Genomic DNA, 18,925 nt, shown 5'->3' on the forward strand with positions numbered 1-18,925 from the left:
TTTCTTCTCTTTCTTCTTCCACAGATGCACTTGAAACGCTAAAAACACACACACACACACACACACAATTTTGCTGACTGATCTTACAGACAGAAAAGGGAAGAAAATGTTTGCTTTCGCACAATCAGCAGATGAACAGCGCATTCAGTGTTTCCTTCTCTAATGACCTCCTATCTGCAGTGTAAGCCCTCTGTTACTGCTGCCAACAATGTCTGAAGCTCATGAATGAGCCATTCATGGTGTTTTCTGGAGATCTTTTTGAAGAGGCCTGATGAATAATTAGGCTTCATGCAAATTGCTGGCCGGAGGAGAGCGGAGAATCTGTGCCAAGGACGTGATTTACCCAAATACCAACTTGTTAATCTGTCCGAAGAGTCGCGTCTCAGGGCTAACGGTGTGAAAGATGAAAATGCTGCCGCTGGTGGTTTAAAGCAGTCTGTGATCGTGTGCTGCCACCTGCTGGACAAATGTTGCAACAATTTTAGAGTTTGCTTCTTAAGTTTCAAATATTTCTAATATGACATTAAACTCATCTTTCACTTTTACAAATTAATTTATAATCTGAAAGCATTTCAAAAGATTTTATTTAGAATATATACGAAGACATAAATTTGACTACGAATTCAGTTAAAACGTAAAATAATTTAAATGTATTTTATTTGAATTTTGAGACCAACACAAGTCTGAGCAAGTATTTCTATGCACCCAAACATGTTGAGATGACAATTTACTCTTTACTTTTTGAAGTTGTGGTAGTTTGTGAACGTTTGGAGAGGCTAATAAACATTTCCTATCCAACTGCATTCCAAGAAATCTTTCATTTTATTTATTTATTTGTTCATTTCATTCATTTATATTTTAAAATGTGCATATCACATGTTGACATAAACAAAAATTTGAATGAAAAGTAATCGTTTCAAAATAAATCTTATATAGTCCACCCCCAAAGGTTCACTATAAGCAACTAAACATCAAGCAACTATTCCATCTTTAAACACAAAAAAGGCACTGTGTGTATATAAAGATAATAATAACAAAGAAAAAACATGTTATTTTTGTAATGGTACGGCACTACTGAATCAATGTGGTTCAATTGTGATGTTTTGGTATAAAAACAGAAGGAAAGTTATCATTTGTACATTTTTTAGCTTGATATTTTGTCAAATAGTACTGAATGCTTTTATTTTAAGCAGTTTATTTTTAAAAAATGATGCTACTAGTCTCTAAGGCATTAAATGGGCTCAGGTTGAAATGCATTTCAGAGTTACTGGTCAGGACTGAATCATTTAGACCATCAGGTTATCCCAAACCTGCTTACTTTGTGTTGGCAGGACCAGAATTAAATGATGTTGCAAATTTTAGTTTCTCGTGCTATTTAACTATGGAACCAACTGCCTGAAACCCTAAAATGTGAAGAAACGTTTGGTTTCTTTAAATGAGGACTAAAAATACAAACATTTTCTGATCATAAAATTTTATTAACTATTTACCCAACCACTTCAAACGATTGGAAAGTGAAATTGATGACAGTTAGCCCGCCATTACATATCATAATAATGTCTGGACAGGGATTTCTTTCGCTAATATTATAATCCATATACAAATGAAACAGAAAAAATATTCTTAACGTTTATATAATTAAATAAAATTTTGAAAGTTAAGATTTTTTTGGTTGTATCGTCTTCTATTACTCTCTCTTTTTTATTTTTTTAATATAATTTCCCCTAAAATGTTCAAATGTTTTTTAAATGGCTGCATTAATATTGGTTTACCGGTATGCGTAATCAACCAGACCAATCAAAAACGGCGACAGAGTTTGACCAATCAGCTGTGTCTAACACTGACGAGTTCGCATCTGATTGGTCAGAACGCCTGTCCGTTGGAGATAAGTGTGTCGTCACAGTTGTGCCTTACATTTTAATTGAGAAACGCCGTGGAGGAAGCTGCTGAAGAACTGGTTCTCAGTTTGTCCGGTTTTCTGGGGTTTTTGTAACATTTTCATCTGCCTACTGAGTGGAAGTAACATGCAAGCTCTAAGGTGAGGCTGCTGTTCTGTTTGTAATCGCCTAATCTTTACGTTGTTTGTTTAAAGTGTTGACTATCTGTATCATACTAGCTGTATGTAAACTTTTAGCCAAACAAACAACTTCAGTTTGTAAGCTAAGTGTTATTAGCGTCTCATTTGTAACATTTAAGCTTGAGTGCGAACTGTCATGGTTTTGTTTAGCGGTAGTTCAGTAACGTCCACGCCCATTACGTTGATTGAGACACCGGCTGAGATTTCATAACTTCCCCAGAAACCTCTTCGGGGCTCCCTGGTCCTCTGACGTCAGGCTCGATGGCCAAACCGCGGTGATCACAGGCGCAAACACCGGGATAGGCAAAGAGACCGCCATCGATCTGGCAAAGAGAGGTAAGCAGCTCAATCAAACCTGGTTTCTGATCTTTATTGGGTTGACATTAAGTACTTTAAATGATCTTGACATCATAACAAACGAAAGTAATTTTGTCAAGATATGAAGGTCTAATAGTGCAGTAATCTACAGACTTTAAAAACCTGCCATTTTTAAAAACTTTTTATGGTCTGCAACTAGCGATTATTCTACTAATTGATCGTTCTACCGGGTTATTCCGACGATTAATCGAAATTAAAAACTGGCACATGCTACAGATTTTTCAGTTAACCACTTCAGCCTTTTTAATACAGTTTGATAAATACAATAAGATATGCAAATACTTTAATTTCTGTACTGAAAAAAGAAAATAAACATTTTATTGTTTAAAAAGCAATGACATTGCATTAGCATCCCTTTAGTGAATTTGAACTAGGACCTCAAACTCCAGTCCTCAAGGGCCGCAGTCCTGCAACTTTTAGATGTGCCTCTGCTGCACCACACCTGAAAAGAATAATTAGGTCATGGAGAACTGATCTACACAAGGAGGAGGTAATTAAGCCATTTCATTCCAGCGTTTTGTACCTGTGGCACATCTAAAAACTGCAGGACTGCGGCCCTCAAGGACTGCGGCCCTCAAGGACTGCAGTTTGAGACCTCTGACTAGGTGAAGCTAAAATGATGCCACTTGAGGAGTTTTGGGAAAACTTATTTACAGACAACAGTGTTTAACTTAACTGCAAAATGCATGTATATTTTTGGCTTAATTACTGCTCTGCCTTTTTAAGAAATTGCCCCTTTTTTGAGTCTCTATACTCCTGTTATTGATTACTAAACTAGTTAAGAGTCATATTAATAATTTCAACCCTATAATAAATTAGGATTTTTTTAAGCTACTTTGCAATTTGTTTAAATGGATACTCTTTTTAATTGTACATGCTTTGGATCATTGGCTTTTCTGGAGAACCTGGAAGATAGAAAGTTCACTACCTGATTAGAATATGACTTAAAGCTACTGTTTAGTTGAATTATTGGACGTCCATGGGGAACGCTAAACTATTTTAGCTTGTGCCTCTGCAGGAAAAGGGACTGAAAAGCAGCACTGTGCTGGAACCTTAAAGTGTGGTTTTATATATTTACACCAATTCTAACTACTTCTGCGGTTGAATGCAATCAGCAGCTTTGATCTGACTGACATAAGTGAGGAAGTAGAATCATAAATGTTAAAGTTGTTTCATAAGAAATGAAGTAGTGGTGGACATTTGTGACAGTTAAATAACCAAATCTCGAGTCAGTCATGTGTTATCTGTTTTCTGTGGCTCAGATCATCGCTGTCATTTAACAGATGATAATCTGAGCCGCAGATACTCATTTGTAGACCAGTTTTAGCGTTTGTGCTAAAACTGAAAGTAGACTGAAAGAAATAATCCCTGTTGACTCATTAGGTTTTTGCCAGGCTGTCTTCAAGATGTAGAGTGAACATCCTCTTGCACCTTAAACAGAAATTGAAAATGTACTTTTTAAGTTGTAAATTAGTTTGTTTTTTATGTTTTAATTTCTGCATTTGAGGCTTAATCTAAAGTCAAAGGCTTCATGGTTGCTTAAGATGCAACTCCAAGTGTGAATATAAACCTCTTGTTATGACTGTCAATCTTTTATCTCATCTGAGATTTCCTCCAGAAATATTCTGGCTTGTCGGTGTGTGGGATGTTTGCCAGTAGCTTTTGGCCAAAATATTTTACATAGTCCTAAATGTATTTAAATGTGAACCCAATTCTTGCACCCAAGCTTTTTTTGTTTTGTCGCACCATTTTAGGGGGGGAAAAAAAGATTTTCAAATACTTAAAGGTCAAAATTAGTTTCTGCTTCTAGAGATGTATATGAACTTTTGTGTTCAATTTTGAGCTCACTAATATTTGCCTTCAAATTTACTTTAAATTGTTAGTTTTTCTATTAAAAAAAAGAAAATTATGAAAGTTTTTCCCTTTTGAACTTTTTAGTTTAGAATAATTTTTTTTTTTTCTCCACACTACCTAAAGTAAGAATATTTAGACAACCTAACTCACTATCGTAGTTTGATCGTTGGAGGTCCAAACTGACCAAGATAACAAAACATAACCTGGTGCTGAGGAGAAACCTCTTCACACTTCTGGTCACAAGAGGGCGCTCTATTCATTTCCTAAGATGAAACATAACCTGGTCCTGAGGAGAAACCTCTTCACACTTCTGGTCACAAGAGGGCGCTCTATTCATTTCGTAAGAGTTTCTTTGTGCAGTTTTGCCTTAATACAGAAAAATGTGGCTTTATTTTTGTGTGTGAAGTGATTGGACGTTTTAATTGCTGTTTTTTTTCTTCTTCTCTCTCCTTTAAAGTATGCTGAACTTCAGTTTTTCAATAATTTGTTTTGTATCTATTTAGGAGCCAGAGTGATCTTGGCGTGTCGGGACATGGAGAAAGCCCAGACGGCGTTGACGGAAATCATCAAAAGCTCCGGCAACGACAATGTCATCTGCATGAAACTGGATTTATCAGACACCAAATCGATCAGAGAGTTTGCAACAAACGTCCAGCAAAGTAAACTGAGGAATAGTTATACATTTACCTAAATGCTTCTAGAGTTTAAAACTTTTTTTTTTTCTTTACTCTGCAGATGAGCTGAAGCTCAACCTCCTCATCAACAATGCGGGTGTGATGGTTTGTCCGTATGGGAAGACAGCCGATGGCTTTGAGATGCAGATTGGAGTCAATCACTTTGGTAAATATAACCAATCACAAACAAACTTGGTGTGTAGTAACATGACACACACATTCGTGATTATTGTTACATCAAATATTAATATTACACAGCATTTTTTTTTCTTAAAATAGAGGTTTGTTAATGTGATTGTTCTACATTAGCTCTCAACATTATTTCTGTAAAATGTTTGAATTTAAGTTGAAATGTTGGCTCTTTTCTTTCTTTAGGTCACTTCCTGCTGACTTACTTGTTGATGGACCTGATTAAAAGTTCGGCCCCGGCCAGAATCGTAAACGTGTCCTCCATGGCTCATTCCTGGGGCGCCATCAACCTGGAGGACATCAACAGCGAGAAAAGCTACAACAAGAGCAAAGCTTACGCTCAGAGCAAGCTCGCTAACGTGCTCTTCACCCGCTCACTGGCCAAAAGACTGGAAGGTCTGTCACAACCTCATCTCTGCCATTTAAGTTATTATACGGTTCATTTAAAGTTGTTGTTGGAAATTTACATGTTTGGAGCTTTATTTTATTTTCCAGGAATAAAATGATTGATTTAAAATAATGGTTTGTGAAAGAATAAGAAGTCGGTGAGAATGAAAACAGGCTCCGGCAAATTCAGAGATACTGATTATGCTAAATTCACACTGAATGTTTTGGGGGTTTTTTGTACTTCCATTTGGAACTCAACTGCTTCTAAAAAATCCCAAACGCCTAATAAAAATTTATTTGCCAATAAATTACTGTTTCATGGTGTCTGGAAAACGAGCAGTTTCAAACAGTTCCTGAGACGTCTCGCGTTGCCGTTACCTAGCAACCCCAGTGGAACTCGAATTCACATAAAAATTTAAAAGCTTTTAAACCTTGTTGATCATTAGATTCTGAAGACATTTCAGCTCCTGATGCGTTTTGGTTGTTGCTGATGTGTTTGACGCTCGTTTAGGCACCGGGGTGACCACATACTCCCTCCACCCTGGCGTCGTTCAGACGGACCTGTGGCGCCACCTGAGCGCCCCCGAGAGGTTCTTCATGAAGATTGCCAAACCTTTCACCAAAGACTCGGCGGAGGGAGCTCAGACCACGATCTACTGCGCCGTGGAGCCATCTTTAGAAAAGGAGAGCGGTGGATATTACAGGTACGTCCAGTTCAAAGGTAGCAGCTAATGACTTGTGGGCTTTGTGGGAATTATCTCCATAAATGACCTATTTGTGTGATGGAATGTGGATATAAAGTAGTTCATCTCAACCTCTGGTTGTTTGCAGTGGCTGCGCTGCTGCCAACTGCTCTGCTGCTGGAAAAGACGACGAGTTGGCACAGAAGCTGTGGGAGCTGAGCTGCAAGATGCTATCCTTGTCATGGGACTAAAGCCTTTCATCCCATTTATTTTACAAACTCATTCCTTAACGTCTTCGTAGAAAACTACTTGTTGCGCACAGCATTTTCCCTGCCGTTTGTACATGTTTGTGTTAATACAAGGTTTTACTAACTGTTTTTTTTTTTTTTTTTAAATGAATACAGCTATGAAGTCATTTTTCATGGTCTTTTTGACTAAAACAGATGGGGAATTTGCTCCCATCTGTTTACATGTTGCACAGTAAACCTGGATGCTTATTTAAAAGATCCAGTTTTGTAAACTTTATCATAGGAGTGCCTGCTGAGAACTGGATTAATTTGGTTCTGGTGGGTTTATCCAGGCCCATTATGTAGAATTTTCTACCTGTCATTTTTGTGCACTTTTATAAATTAAAGATTTAAATTTAAAAACATAAAACTTTGAGTCAAACTTGATTATTTAGCTTTATTTTTACTTGCTAGAGGGATACAGATGCATCAACATCATTGGTTAATATTGGGGGGGGGGGGATATTTACTTGCAACAAGACATTTTACGCTCTTCTAACTGAAATAATCTTCCAATGGAACTAGTATTTATCAATATTCAAGAATTAGACTTAAAACAAGTATTTAGCTCAAAAGTTATTTGTTTTTCAAGTACACTGGTATTTGGAATAGAAACTAGACAAAAATGCTTACATTTAGTTTTTTGCAGTGACGCACACTAAATAAATTAAACTTGTTTTATTAGGAAACGTCTTGTATGACAAAACCTGAAGGCCAGGCTAAAGATTGCAGAATAAAAACAGATTTTATTGTCCCACAAAGGGGAAATTCAGGTGCAATAGCATCATGTATAAATGTTGTTTGGTGTTAATCTTGTATTTAATATATTTTATTAAAAGGAAATGCAGAAAAAGCCCAGGGCAACTGAGTCCAAAACTGAATTATTTGGACATCAGGATAGCGAACATATTCGACATCAACCAAACAGAATTACAGGAGGAGATGCTAACTGAAGTACGGCGGCAGTAGTTTCATGGTTTGGAAACTACCGCCTTTTCAAACCTTTTCTATTCCAAACAAATTCAACCATTTAAAAAGTTATACATTTATTTTGAGGTTTTTCTTGACTGCTTAGCTCAATGTTAATCAATATAATCTATTTCTGATTACGCCTTCTTTGCATTATGACCCAGTTTGTCCTTCTGGAATTTAACAAACTTAGTGCAGAACATGATGCACCTGAAAACTAGCCGAGCAATCTGTGGTGTTTATCAACAACAGATTTTTCCTGGCTGTCTGATTTTTACAACTGAACTTTTTCTATAAAAATACATATTAAAGCAGCCATTTTTGGCAAACAAGGTATTTAGCAATAAGTAAAGATTTTAATGTAAAAATGAATAACGAGGATTTATTTATTTATTCAAATTTAAAATATTCTGTCATATTTGAGCTACATCCCAAAATATGTATTTATAAATATATTATTTAACACATTGGACGGAGTTCTGTTCTGTTACAGCAGGTTTTAGTAAAACGGCCCACACAGCCTCTCTGTTGTATAACATGTTGATAAAACTTGGCCTAAAACTTGCAGGCTCTCATAAATGTGTTCACTGGACTCCTTCATCTCCATGGCCACATATACAATCAATCATTAATGTTTCATAACCAAACGTAGCTGCTATAAGAGCGAGCCGTGATAACATCTCCACAGGGATGGATGCTGCGGCGCATCGAGGCGTTACTAAACCGCTCTCAACGTTTCAACACAGAGTTACAACAGACTGCTGTTTAAATGCAGCCAGGACGCTTTCGAGTGATAAAAACATGATTTAGGATTCAATTTTATTTTTTTTTACTTTCTGAAGCTTTTTAGGATGGAAGAAGGAGAGGATGGAGTTGCTGTGGTGGGAATCGGCTGCAACTTTCCAGGAGGTAAAGATAATTTCAGAGCTTCTTATAATTTGTTTTTGTCTTTTAGTAATAATATTTAGGTTTATTAAACATATCATTATAGTTAACCATTAACATGAAATAAAATATATTTTTGTTTTCTGTACGATTAGATTATTACATTAATACAGAATCACTAGACATTTGGTCTATATTAACAATGTTGGTGTTTATTTAAAATTATTTATTTTTGTTATTCTTTTGGTCCTCTTTTATTTATTTCAGCACAAGCTTAGATTAAATATTTGTGTTTACAAGCAACAACCAAAAAAGGATATCACTCAGCAACATATAAACAAAAAAAAATTTATGCAAGTTTTTTTTTTACTTTTTTTTTTTTTAAGAAAAATATAGTTTTTGTGTATTTTGAGATTGTAGTGTTTGTCCACACTTCTTTGTAAAATAATAAAAAATTTTGAGTCCTTTCATAGGTTTTCAAGGTGTTTTAGGTCCGTACTTTGACAGGGCCATTAAAATGTTTTGACTGAAACAACTCCATTGTAGTTCTGGCTGCTTGTTTAGAGTTTTTTCCAGTTAGAAAATTAACTGTTAATCTTTTTATAGTACCTTACCAGATTAAGAGACTATAAACTCGCAGATTTAGCTTTAAAGTAATCATTTGATTTTACAAGTATGTTTTTTCTGACTTGAAGAAACAAGTCCAGTGAATATTCTGCATATTTAATATTAGCTGTATTATCTATTGATACTGATCATATCTTAATTGGGATATGTATTGGTATTGATTTATTATGTTAGATGTGCAATGTGAAGACATATGAGTACGTAACTGAAAATTAAAACAATATTTTCTCTCTACATGTGTTTTTTTTTACCTACAGGAGAAGGTCTTGATAATTTCTGGAAGGTTCTGGTGGAGGGGAGGAACTGTTCTGTTTCAATCCCCAGAGAGAGGTTCGACGTTGGCAGCTGGTTTGACCCAGATGACACCAAACCGGGGAAAACCCGCACAGCCAGGGCCGCGCTCATTGACGGGTACGAACCTCATCGAAAAAGTTCTTTACATCTGTTTGTTCTTTATTCAGTGTCATTGGGTCTCATTTGAGTAAAGTTATACTGTAAAAAAATAACAGCAATAATTTTGCCCGTCATAAAAAAGTCATACTTTCACCATGTTATTCCTATATTTATAAGTTAAAACTGTATATGTAATTTTGAGCTAAGTATTTAACTTTCAAAGTAAATATTTAGTTAGAAATTTAAATATTTAGTTTTCAAACTAAATATTTAACTTGAAAATTAAATGTCTAATTAGAAAATAAATATTTTGTATGGAACTAAATATTTAGTCAGAAAAATAAATGCTAAATGTGGAGCTGATGAATATTTAATTTGAAACCGAAATATTTAGTTTGCAAACTAAGTATTCACAAGCTAAATATTCAGTTTGTAAATTAAATATTTAGTTTGCAAACTTGTATTTACTGACATAGCAGTTTGAATATTTTGGTTGTAAATATAAGTACTTAATTTTGAATTCTGATATTTATAAATTTAGTAATAACATATTGAAAACATGACTTTGAAAAATTAACATCCATATTTTTTTCTCAATGATTGGCTAAACAAATCAAATTATTTCCAATTCCAACAATGTGGAAATTTTAACTTGCACTGTTTAGGTGCAAATTATATGTTAAAGTAATGTAATTGAACTTGTTTATACAGTTCTACATTTTAGAGATTTTTATTTTATTTATTTATTTTCTCCAGGTTCAATGAATTTGACCACAAGTTTTTTGGCATCAGTGACAGTGAAGTGGAGCAAATGGATCCTCAGCAGAAACAACTCCTTCATTGTGTCTACAGAGCTCTGGAAAACGCTGGAGTTCCCATGGAGAGAGCCAGTGGGACCAGGACAGGCGTGTTTATTGGTAACACAGAAAACATATGACCCTTACTTCCATATTAAAGATAACCTACTATGCTTCTTCAACAGGTTTGGATAGGTTTATGTACTATACAAAACATTTTCATTAAATTTTTTGCAATAAATCATCTTAGATAATGAGATTCTAATCTGGTCAGTTCTGAATATTTTGAGCCCCTTCCAGAATTAGGTGTTTTAGGGCGTCTTGTCCAAATAAGCTGCTGCTGGCCACGCCCCCAAACTCAACGTTTTACACTCGCACATGAAAATGGCTGCAAATGGATAGGAAGTTATATAACTGTGCATCTTTGAAAAGCAGAAGTAGAGCCTCCCGCACAACCAACAAGGATACAGAAAGTGATTTCTGGATAAAAAGTCAGTAAAACATTGCACAGCAGTAAAACCAGTTGACCAAATGTGGTGGAGCTCCTCTTGGGTTGCTAGGTGACAGACTGAGTTCCACTTGGGTTGCTAGGTAACGGACGGAGTTCCACATGGGTTGCTAAGTAACGGAGCATTGTGATTTAACCGGAAGGTTTTGGGAGGGAAAAAGTACCAAAAAACATTCATTTATTGCTAAAACAAAACACCTGAGTGGTGTTTTTTTCAAGTACTTGGGGTGTTTTTAGAAGCATAGAAATGTGCATAGTATTAGTTTTGAATAATTGCCCCCCTTTAAAAAGTATCCAGACGACCACATGCTGAGATAATTCTTTTTCTTCTTCTATGGTAGGAATAATGAACAGAGACTACGAAATTAATGCTGCACACGTGCACCCAACTGTGATCAACCATTGGACCGGAACCGGACTCGCCATGAGCATCGCAGCCAACAGAGTCTCCTACATCTTTAACTTCACTGGACCGTCACTCTCCATAGACTGCGCCTGCTCTTCCTCACTTGTGGCTCTTCATCTCGCCTGCCAGGCCATTAAACAAGGTCTGTCCTGCAGCAGTGGTTCGCCTGCCAAATCGACAGGCAGCTTTATTATTGGTGCAATTTATAAGATTTATCTTATCTAGGCGATTGTGAAATGGCTGTTTGTGGAGGCGTTAACTGCATCATTGACCCAAGAGTGTTTGTGGCGCTCAGCAAGGCCAAGATGATTTCACCTGAAGGGACGAGCAAGCCGTTCTCCAGCAGAGCAGATGGTTATGGGAGAGGAGAGGGCTGTGGTGTGGTTCTCCTGAAGCCACTGAAAAAGGTGAAGATTTGCAGAGTGATTAAAGAAACTGTTTCTATTTTACCAATGTCCAACAATATTAAGTTCTGATTTTATGTTTAATTTTTTGGATAGTTTTATAAATGCACCCAATGTTCCTAACCTTTGACAATTAATTAACTATAGTGAATGAAATCTGCAATCTATGTAACTACGATAACTTTAGTCCACTGGACTAGGTAACACGTTATACAAGTTGAATTGGATATAAAAATTACAGCTAGCAATTTTCCTAATCCCACAAATATTTGACCCTATAAAACTGGGGTGTCAAACTCCAATCCTCAAAGGCCGGTGTCCTGCAACTTTTAGATGCACCACACCTGAATAGAATAATTAGCAAGGCTCTGGAGAACTTATCTACTCAAGGAAGAGGTAATTAAGCCATTTCATTTCAGTGTTTTGTACCTGTGGCACATATAAAAACTGCAGGAGACCGGCCCTTGAGGACTGGACTTTGACACCTGTGCTGTAAAACATTTACACAATGTTCTTTTCCTCATTTTTTGTTTCATCCTGGTCCCGTTTTCAATTTGCAGGCTCTTCAAGACCATGACCACATCTGGGGAATCATCAGTAAAACCGCAGTCAACCAAGATGGACACTCTGTCAGTCCGATTACTAAACCCTCCACGACTCAACAAGAGGAACTGCTGCGCAGAACCTACTCAGACACTGACATTGCAAATGTCCAGTACATCGAGGCCCATGGGACTGGAACCCCAGTGGGAGACCCGACAGAGGCAGGAAGCATCTCCAACGTCATCGCCAAAGCCAGACCTTCCGGGTCAGGGACTCTGTTGATTGGCTCGGTGAAGAGCAACATTGGACACACGGAGTCAGCAGCAGGAGTGGCCGGACTAATTAAAGTTCTTCTGATGATGAAGCATGAAACTATCGTCCCATCTGTTTTCTACTCTGATGAAACTTCCAGTGTTGATACCAAAGCCCTGAATATTAAAATTCCTATGAATATTGAGAAATGGAAATCTACCACAGTGAGGGTTGCCGGGGTGAACAACTTTGGTTTTGGAGGAACGAATGCACATGCCATCGTCAAACAGCACATGCAGACAAACTTAAAAAAACATAGCAGTGAGAAGCAGGTGAAATACTTTGTCCTGTCAGCAAATTCACTGAAATCTCTGACTATGATAATAGAAGACACCATAAAACAGTTGGAGGATAATATCACCGTAGAACTTGGTTCTGTTTTGTACACATCAGCCTGCAGGAGAAGTCACCAAAAGCATAAATACAGAAAGGCCATTGCAGTTTCATCTGTAGGCAATCTTAAGGAGAAGCTCATAGCCAGTGTTGGCAAAAACATCAGCATGGCTCTCTCAAATCCAAGATTAGTGTTCGTCTTCTGCGGAAATGGTGTCACTTACCACGGCATGTGCACGCAGCTGTTGAAAAACCAGCCTGTATTCAGAGAAAAAATCAAAGAAATCACTCAGATTTTCCAAAGGATGAGCTCTCTAAACATCCTGAACACACTTGAGAGTGAGTTTGAAAGGAGTGACACCAAAAACCCAGATGTTGTCCAGCCTCTCCTCTTTGCCATTCAGGTTGGGATTGCCACCCTTCTCAGGCACTGGGGTGTCAAACCTGATGCTGTGCTCGGACATTCGGTTGGTGAAGTCGCTGCCGCTCACTGCTCCGGCCTCTTGTCTCTCGAAGACGCTGTGAAAGTCATATTCTTCCGCAGCACCCTTCAAAGGAAAGTTGCTGGTGGTAAAATGCTTGTGGTCAGTAACATGGCTGTATCAGATGTGGCTTTGATCCTCCCTAAATATTCTGGAAGACTTGGCATTGCAGCCTTCAACAGCCCACAGTCCTGCACTCTCTCAGGAGAAGCAGATGCAATTGAGAGCTTCCTAAAAGAGCTAAGCAACTCATCCAAAAATCAGAATCTCTTCCTCCGTGTGCTCGATGTCCCTGCTGCTTACCACTGCCACATGATGGACCCAATTCTCCAGGAAATTAGGGACACCCTTGGCACCCTGCATAAGAATGAGCTTGACACTGAGCTGTTCTCAACAGTTACAGGAAGGGAAGCTGAGAACAGAGATTTCAGCACGGGTGAATACTGGGCAAGGAACATCCGTGAGCCCGTTGCTTTTGAGCAAGCTTTGAGGTCAGCAGCTAAAGGGAAGAAAGGTGTAGTGTTTGTAGAGATAGGGCCAAGAAGAGCACTGCAAAGAAACATTATGGAAACTCTTGGAAACAACGTAGCAGTTGTTGCCTCAGTGGAACCCAAGAAAGATTATGAATCAGTCATCTCCGTTGTTTCCAAGTTGTTCGAACTAGGCATTCAGGTAGATTGGACCATCTTCTACAAAGGCTATGAGACAACACCACTGGTTTTCCCAAAGTACCAGTTTGACTGCTCCAATAGAGACGTGATCATTGGAGCTGCCCAAAACAATAAAGCAAGTTTTCATTCTGTTCTCTGTCAGACTGGAAGTGAAAGCAACATTTTCAGCTGTAATTTAACATCTGACTCAACCTTCTACTTGAAGGAGCACAGGCACAATAATATACCCATCATCCCCGGTGCCTTCTATGCGGAGTTGGGTCTAGCATCGGTCATGGCCACCACTAAACCAAAAGTGCCCCTGAGCTCGCTGCACCTCAGCGTCAAGTTTCACAGCCCATTTATTTTGACACAGAACTCTGCTGAAATGAAGGTCCAAATAGAGCCAAAAGGAAAAGAAACTGGCTTCAAAGTGTTTTCTTCTTCTACAGTGTATGCTTCAGGCACGGTGGTTTCAAAGGGAGAGAGGCAGATTGAGGAACAAGCCATTTCGATAAGTTTGATCTCCAAAAGATGCACCTCTGTTGTGAGTTTTCAGGAGTTTTATGGACATCTCTCTCAAGGCGGCTTCCAGTATGGTGATGTCTTCCAGAATAAAGCAAATGTGCACTATGGTGAGGATCTAAAGGAGGCCTTTGCAGCTGTTTCAGTTCCAGAAGAGCTCCGACCACATTTGCATGACTATTGCATTCATCCTGTTGTGTTGGATTACTTAATGCAACTTCTCCCTGTCACCGTTGAGCATATATTTACAGGCAGACCGGGGTTTCCTGCCAAAATAGGGAGCCTTGCTGTTTTTGAACCCTTGCAGAATGAGATGATTATCTACCTGAGAGCAACTGATGTGGGTGTAGATCACTTTGAGGTTTGTGGCTGCTTTGCAGATAAGGAAGGCAGAGTATTGGTTGAGGTGAAGCATGTGATATTCCAGTACCTTGGCAGTCGTCATGTGGTTGAAGAGTACTTCTATCATAATGACTTCAGTATCATCCCTGAAAGCTCCACTTCTTCAAAGCCTCCAAAGGCTTTGGTGTTCTCTGATCATTTAGGTATCTCAAAAGCTCTACAACCACATTTAGACCAAGAATCTAGATTTGTTTCCTTCACACATGCAAAGGATATTTTAAGCAATGGATTCCCGTCTCTTCTTTCAAACCTCAGCATTGCGAATATTAAGAAAAGCTTTGATGAAGTGTTATTTTTGTGGGGCAAAGAAGATCTTACATCACAATCACCTGATGCTGTCTTGCATAATCTTGCAAGTTGCTGTGAGATTTTCCGGCAAATTGTCCAGGAGCTGAAGAGGATTCAGTTCCCCAAAGCCATCAGAGCAGTGACCTATCGCTCATCTGACATCACCGTGGATCACATAAGTCCAGGTTTTGCTCTGGCTGGAATGGTCAGGTCTTTTGCAGCAGAGATTCCTGATCTTTCGTTTCAACTGATTGACATAGGCTCCATTTTTACTGAGGACATTAAAGCTCTCTCTGAGGTCCTGAGATCACATCCTTGTGAAAAGTACCCAGAATTGGTCATAAAAGATGGGCTGATCTTAAAACCGTCAATCGTCCGAACCCCACTGGACGTCACTGACCATACAGAAAGTAGTTACACCTCCACAACTTCTAAACCTTGCAACTTTCAGACGGCTGACGCACATACTGTGAGTCAACTGAATGCCATTCCTCGAGACGAGGAAATGGATCCAATCAATGGCACATCAGTTGAAATTCGACCAAGTAAAATATGCGTTCATTCATCTGATTACTTTCCAGTCAGTGCCTCACATCTAAACTTTGGTCAGACACTCTACTGGAACAAGCACTCATCTCAGAAGCATGAGTTAATCGCGCTTGACTTTAGCGGTACTGTCACTGCAGTCGGAAAAAATGTCAGAAAACTCAAAGTTGGGGACCACGTTGCCTCTTGTTATCCAGTTGTGGCGGCTAGTAAGGTTCATGTGCCAGAGGACGTATGCTACAGCATCAAGAGGTTCCCACATTTCCAAGAAACACCTTGTGTTTCCTACTTTGTGTTGGCTTGGGAGATGCTTCATCGAGTCTTGCCTAAACCCAAAAAGAATTTGGGGATAATTTGCCCCAACCCTGATTCAGCTCTTGTGAAAGTCTTTGTACTTACTTCTCATAAATCTGGTTGGAATGTGATTTTAAGCACACAGTGTAATGGATCTTTTGTAGATCTCAATCAATTGGATGCATTTGTCATCCTGCCACCATTTGATGAGTCTCTCATTGTGAAAATTTGCGATTTCCCAGTGGCTCGGTATGTCGTAGTACTCTGTGAATCTCAAATGCAAACCCTGCTTGTTCAGGACCTGTGCCAAAACATAAAGGGAAGTGTTCATGTGCAAACAGTTCAGATACAAACTGTTTTGCAGAAGGGTTATCTGAGAGCACACACGTCTCACATTTATCACTGGCTGAAGACGCTGAACTTCAGCAGGAAGTTTATTATCGAAAACTTCACTTTTCAGAATGTGAAATCTAAAGGTAATGATGTAAAACCACAGATATTATCATCATACTTCAGTTCAAAGAAACTGGCTGTGATTGCTTTGGAAAAAGATGACAAGACCACACTGACTGAGATTCAGCTACTGCCAGTGAAAAAGCAGTTGTTCAGAAAGAGAGCGGTGTACCTTGTGACCGGCGGTCTCTCTGGCCTGGGCTTTGAAACAGTAAAGTTTATCTCACAAAGAGGAGGGGAGTACATCGTAATTCTCTCCAGGAGCAAGCCCACAGCAGAGGTGCAGCAAGAAATACTCAATATTCAGCAGCAATATGGAAACAGCATCACCAGCATGGTGTGTGACATTTCCGTCTCTGAGCATGTGCAGAAGGTCATCCTTGAAATCCAGCAGAAGTTTAAGGGTTTCCCAATCAAAGGGGTGTTTCACAGTGCGGTTGTCCTGCATGACGGTCTGATTGAAACCCTTAACAGAGCCCTTTATGAGAAGGTTTTTAAACCCAAAGTTAATGGGGTGTTAAATTTACACCATGCTACAAAGCACTGCCATCTGGACTACTTTGTGTGTTTCTCCTCCATCTCAGCGTTCCTTGGAAATGCATCCCAAACAAACTATGCAGCAGCCAACTCTTTTCTTGACTTGTTCTGCCACTTCAGGCGCAAACTCGGGCTGCCTGGGCAGTCCATCAGCTGGGGGCCTCTGAACCTCGGTCTGCTCCTAAACAAGGAACACTTCCATCGCTTTCTGGAAGCAAAGGGGATGATGCTGCTGGATGTTGTAGAAGTCCATAAAAGCCTGGAGCAATGCCTCATCCTGAATCGACCCCAGCAGGCTGTCTGCAGGTTTCACTTCAGGATCATCAGATACAACATCCTCTCTCAAAATAAAGCCTTGAGCTTACGTCTTTCTGTATTAGTCAATGAGGCTTTCCAAAACTTCAAAGAGGAAGAATCTAAAACCGAACAAAGTGACTCTGTCTCACCAAAAGAATATGTTTTCTCTCTGCTCAGCGAGACAATAGGCATTGATCAGAGTGAGCTGAGTGATGACTCCCCTCTGACATCCTTAGGCATGGACTCCATGCAGGCGATGACTTTGCAAAATATGATGTTTCAGGAGAGAGGAATCAATGTGCCTCTGGTGAAGTTGTTGGATCCCAACGCCACAATATCGACAGTGGTAACCATACTGAGTGAAGCAAATGTCAACGAAAAGTCTCCCCTAGATGAAGACAAGAATGACGTTGATGTTTTAACAAGATTATAAAAACTAAAACAAAATAATCAGCTACATGTATTGATGGCTCATAATTATTCTGTTATCAGCTTTTTTGTACAAATTCTTTTGAAAAGTCGCCATGTTTTTAGTGCATTTTAGAATAAATATGTAGTGTAGGTTTTCCTGTTTTTTTTTTGTAAAATGCTTCAAATCATCAGGCAAATATGAATATCACACATTTTGGATATCTACTTCTACGAGTTTTTACTACTGTTTGTTTTTTCTCCATTTGTGAATGCTAACTATTGTTCTTCACAGTTGTTTAGAAATGAGATTTCATAAGTGATTCAGTTTCTCATCTGTTATTGGATTTATTTTGATCTGGGTATGATACATGTTTTTCTAATCTTTTATTCTTCTTCATGATGTCAAAAAGATTGTGATTTTTTTTTTTTACATCTAGTCTAGTATTAATCTGAAATTGTACTCAGCTTTCCAAAAATGTGTTTAATCAAAGTTCATTCATGATTTATCAAGGGGTAAACTGCTTTTTCAAATTCAGACAGGATGCTTTGGATTTTTTTAAACCTTTTTTAGCTCATCTTAATTTATGTCAATCATTTTTAATGAAAATGTGAAAAAGTCAGAATTAAATCTAAAAAATATAACTGTCACTAACAATATTTTTAAAATATTACATAATCTCTGTACATCAGTACCTTTTTGTACTATTTTATTAAATTTCAAGAAATGTAAAGCCCAGATGTCTGTCTATAGATGTAAAAATGTTTCTACTTGTTTTATATTAACCGAGATCCACAGGTCATCGTCATTTCTTATCACCAATAAGTTAATAATTCAGACTGATTATTGGCTTTATGATGATGGTGGGAAATATGATATAGTAATCTGCCATGTCCCATAAAAAGTCTTTTTGCTACGGATTTATTACATGTGGGAAAAGACCATTGGTCTTGATTAACACTTCTAAATAAAATACATAAAAAATGATGAACAAAAGAAATAAATATTTATTCAACTGTATTAAGAGCTTTAAAATACCAGTATTCTGACAAACATGGTTCATCTTTTGTCATTTTCATGACTGTCAGACTGATGACAAGAATATTTATGGCATACAAACATTTTAATAAAAAGTTCTCAAGGGTAAGATATTTTATTATTTTACATTATTACATACATGATAATAGATTTGGAAACACGAGAAAAATAGACACAAGATTTAAGAACTGGGTTTTTAGTGGTCTTCAAATAAAGAAACTTTAAAAAATATAAACAAACCATCCAAGTTGCCACAACATGATGAAAATGTTTCTATAAAGTCTAAATCCAGTACTTA

The 18,925-nt window shown here is 38.0% G+C and overlaps 2 protein-coding genes across 2 annotated transcripts; both read left to right on the plus strand.

Annotated features, from left to right (window-relative positions):
* Window positions 1-1,890: 1,890 nt before the first annotated feature.
* On the plus strand, window positions 1,891-6,891 carry rdh12l (retinol dehydrogenase 12, like). Its single transcript, XM_028005839.1, has 7 exons — window positions 1,891-2,038; window positions 2,298-2,413; window positions 4,813-4,968; window positions 5,045-5,149; window positions 5,359-5,568; window positions 6,071-6,263; window positions 6,391-6,891. Exons 1-7 carry the CDS (start codon window positions 2,025-2,027, stop codon window positions 6,491-6,493), a joined length of 897 nt encoding a protein of 298 aa, XP_027861640.1. The 5' UTR covers window positions 1,891-2,024; the 3' UTR covers window positions 6,494-6,891.
* A 1,069-nt stretch (window positions 6,892-7,960) lies between these two features.
* Window positions 7,961-18,201, plus strand: LOC114136519 (phthiocerol synthesis polyketide synthase type I PpsD-like). Its single transcript, XM_028004530.1, has 6 exons — window positions 7,961-8,407; window positions 9,268-9,421; window positions 10,160-10,320; window positions 11,050-11,256; window positions 11,340-11,521; window positions 12,079-18,201. The coding sequence occupies exons 1-6, from the start codon at window positions 8,350-8,352 to the stop codon at window positions 17,611-17,613; spliced, it is 6,297 nt and encodes a 2,098-aa protein (XP_027860331.1). The 5' UTR covers window positions 7,961-8,349; the 3' UTR covers window positions 17,614-18,201.
* Window positions 18,202-18,925: the final 724 nt, after the last annotated feature.

The sequence above is a fragment of the Xiphophorus couchianus genome, chromosome 21, assembly GCF_001444195.1.
Source record: "Xiphophorus couchianus chromosome 21, X_couchianus-1.0, whole genome shotgun sequence".
NCBI classification, from domain to species: Eukaryota; Metazoa; Chordata; class Actinopteri; order Cyprinodontiformes; family Poeciliidae; genus Xiphophorus; species Xiphophorus couchianus.

Excerpts from the sequence above, each read along its gene's own strand:
- rdh12l (XM_028005839.1), top strand. Across the intron at positions 4,969-5,044 it reads TGCAACAAACGTCCAGCAAA|ATGAGCTGAAGCTCAACCTC; the intron begins GTAAACTGAGGA and ends TTTACTCTGCAG. Across the intron at positions 5,150-5,358 it reads GATTGGAGTCAATCACTTTG|GTCACTTCCTGCTGACTTAC; the intron begins GTAAATATAACC and ends TTCTTTCTTTAG.
- LOC114136519 (XM_028004530.1), top strand. The coding sequence starts at position 8,350 with ATGGAAGAAGGAGAGGATGGAGTTGCTGTGGTGGGAATCGGCTGCAAC. Across the intron at positions 9,422-10,159 it reads AGGGCCGCGCTCATTGACGG|GTTCAATGAATTTGACCACA; the intron begins GTACGAACCTCA and ends TATTTTCTCCAG. Across the intron at positions 11,257-11,339 it reads CTGCCAGGCCATTAAACAAG|GCGATTGTGAAATGGCTGTT; the intron begins GTCTGTCCTGCA and ends TATCTTATCTAG.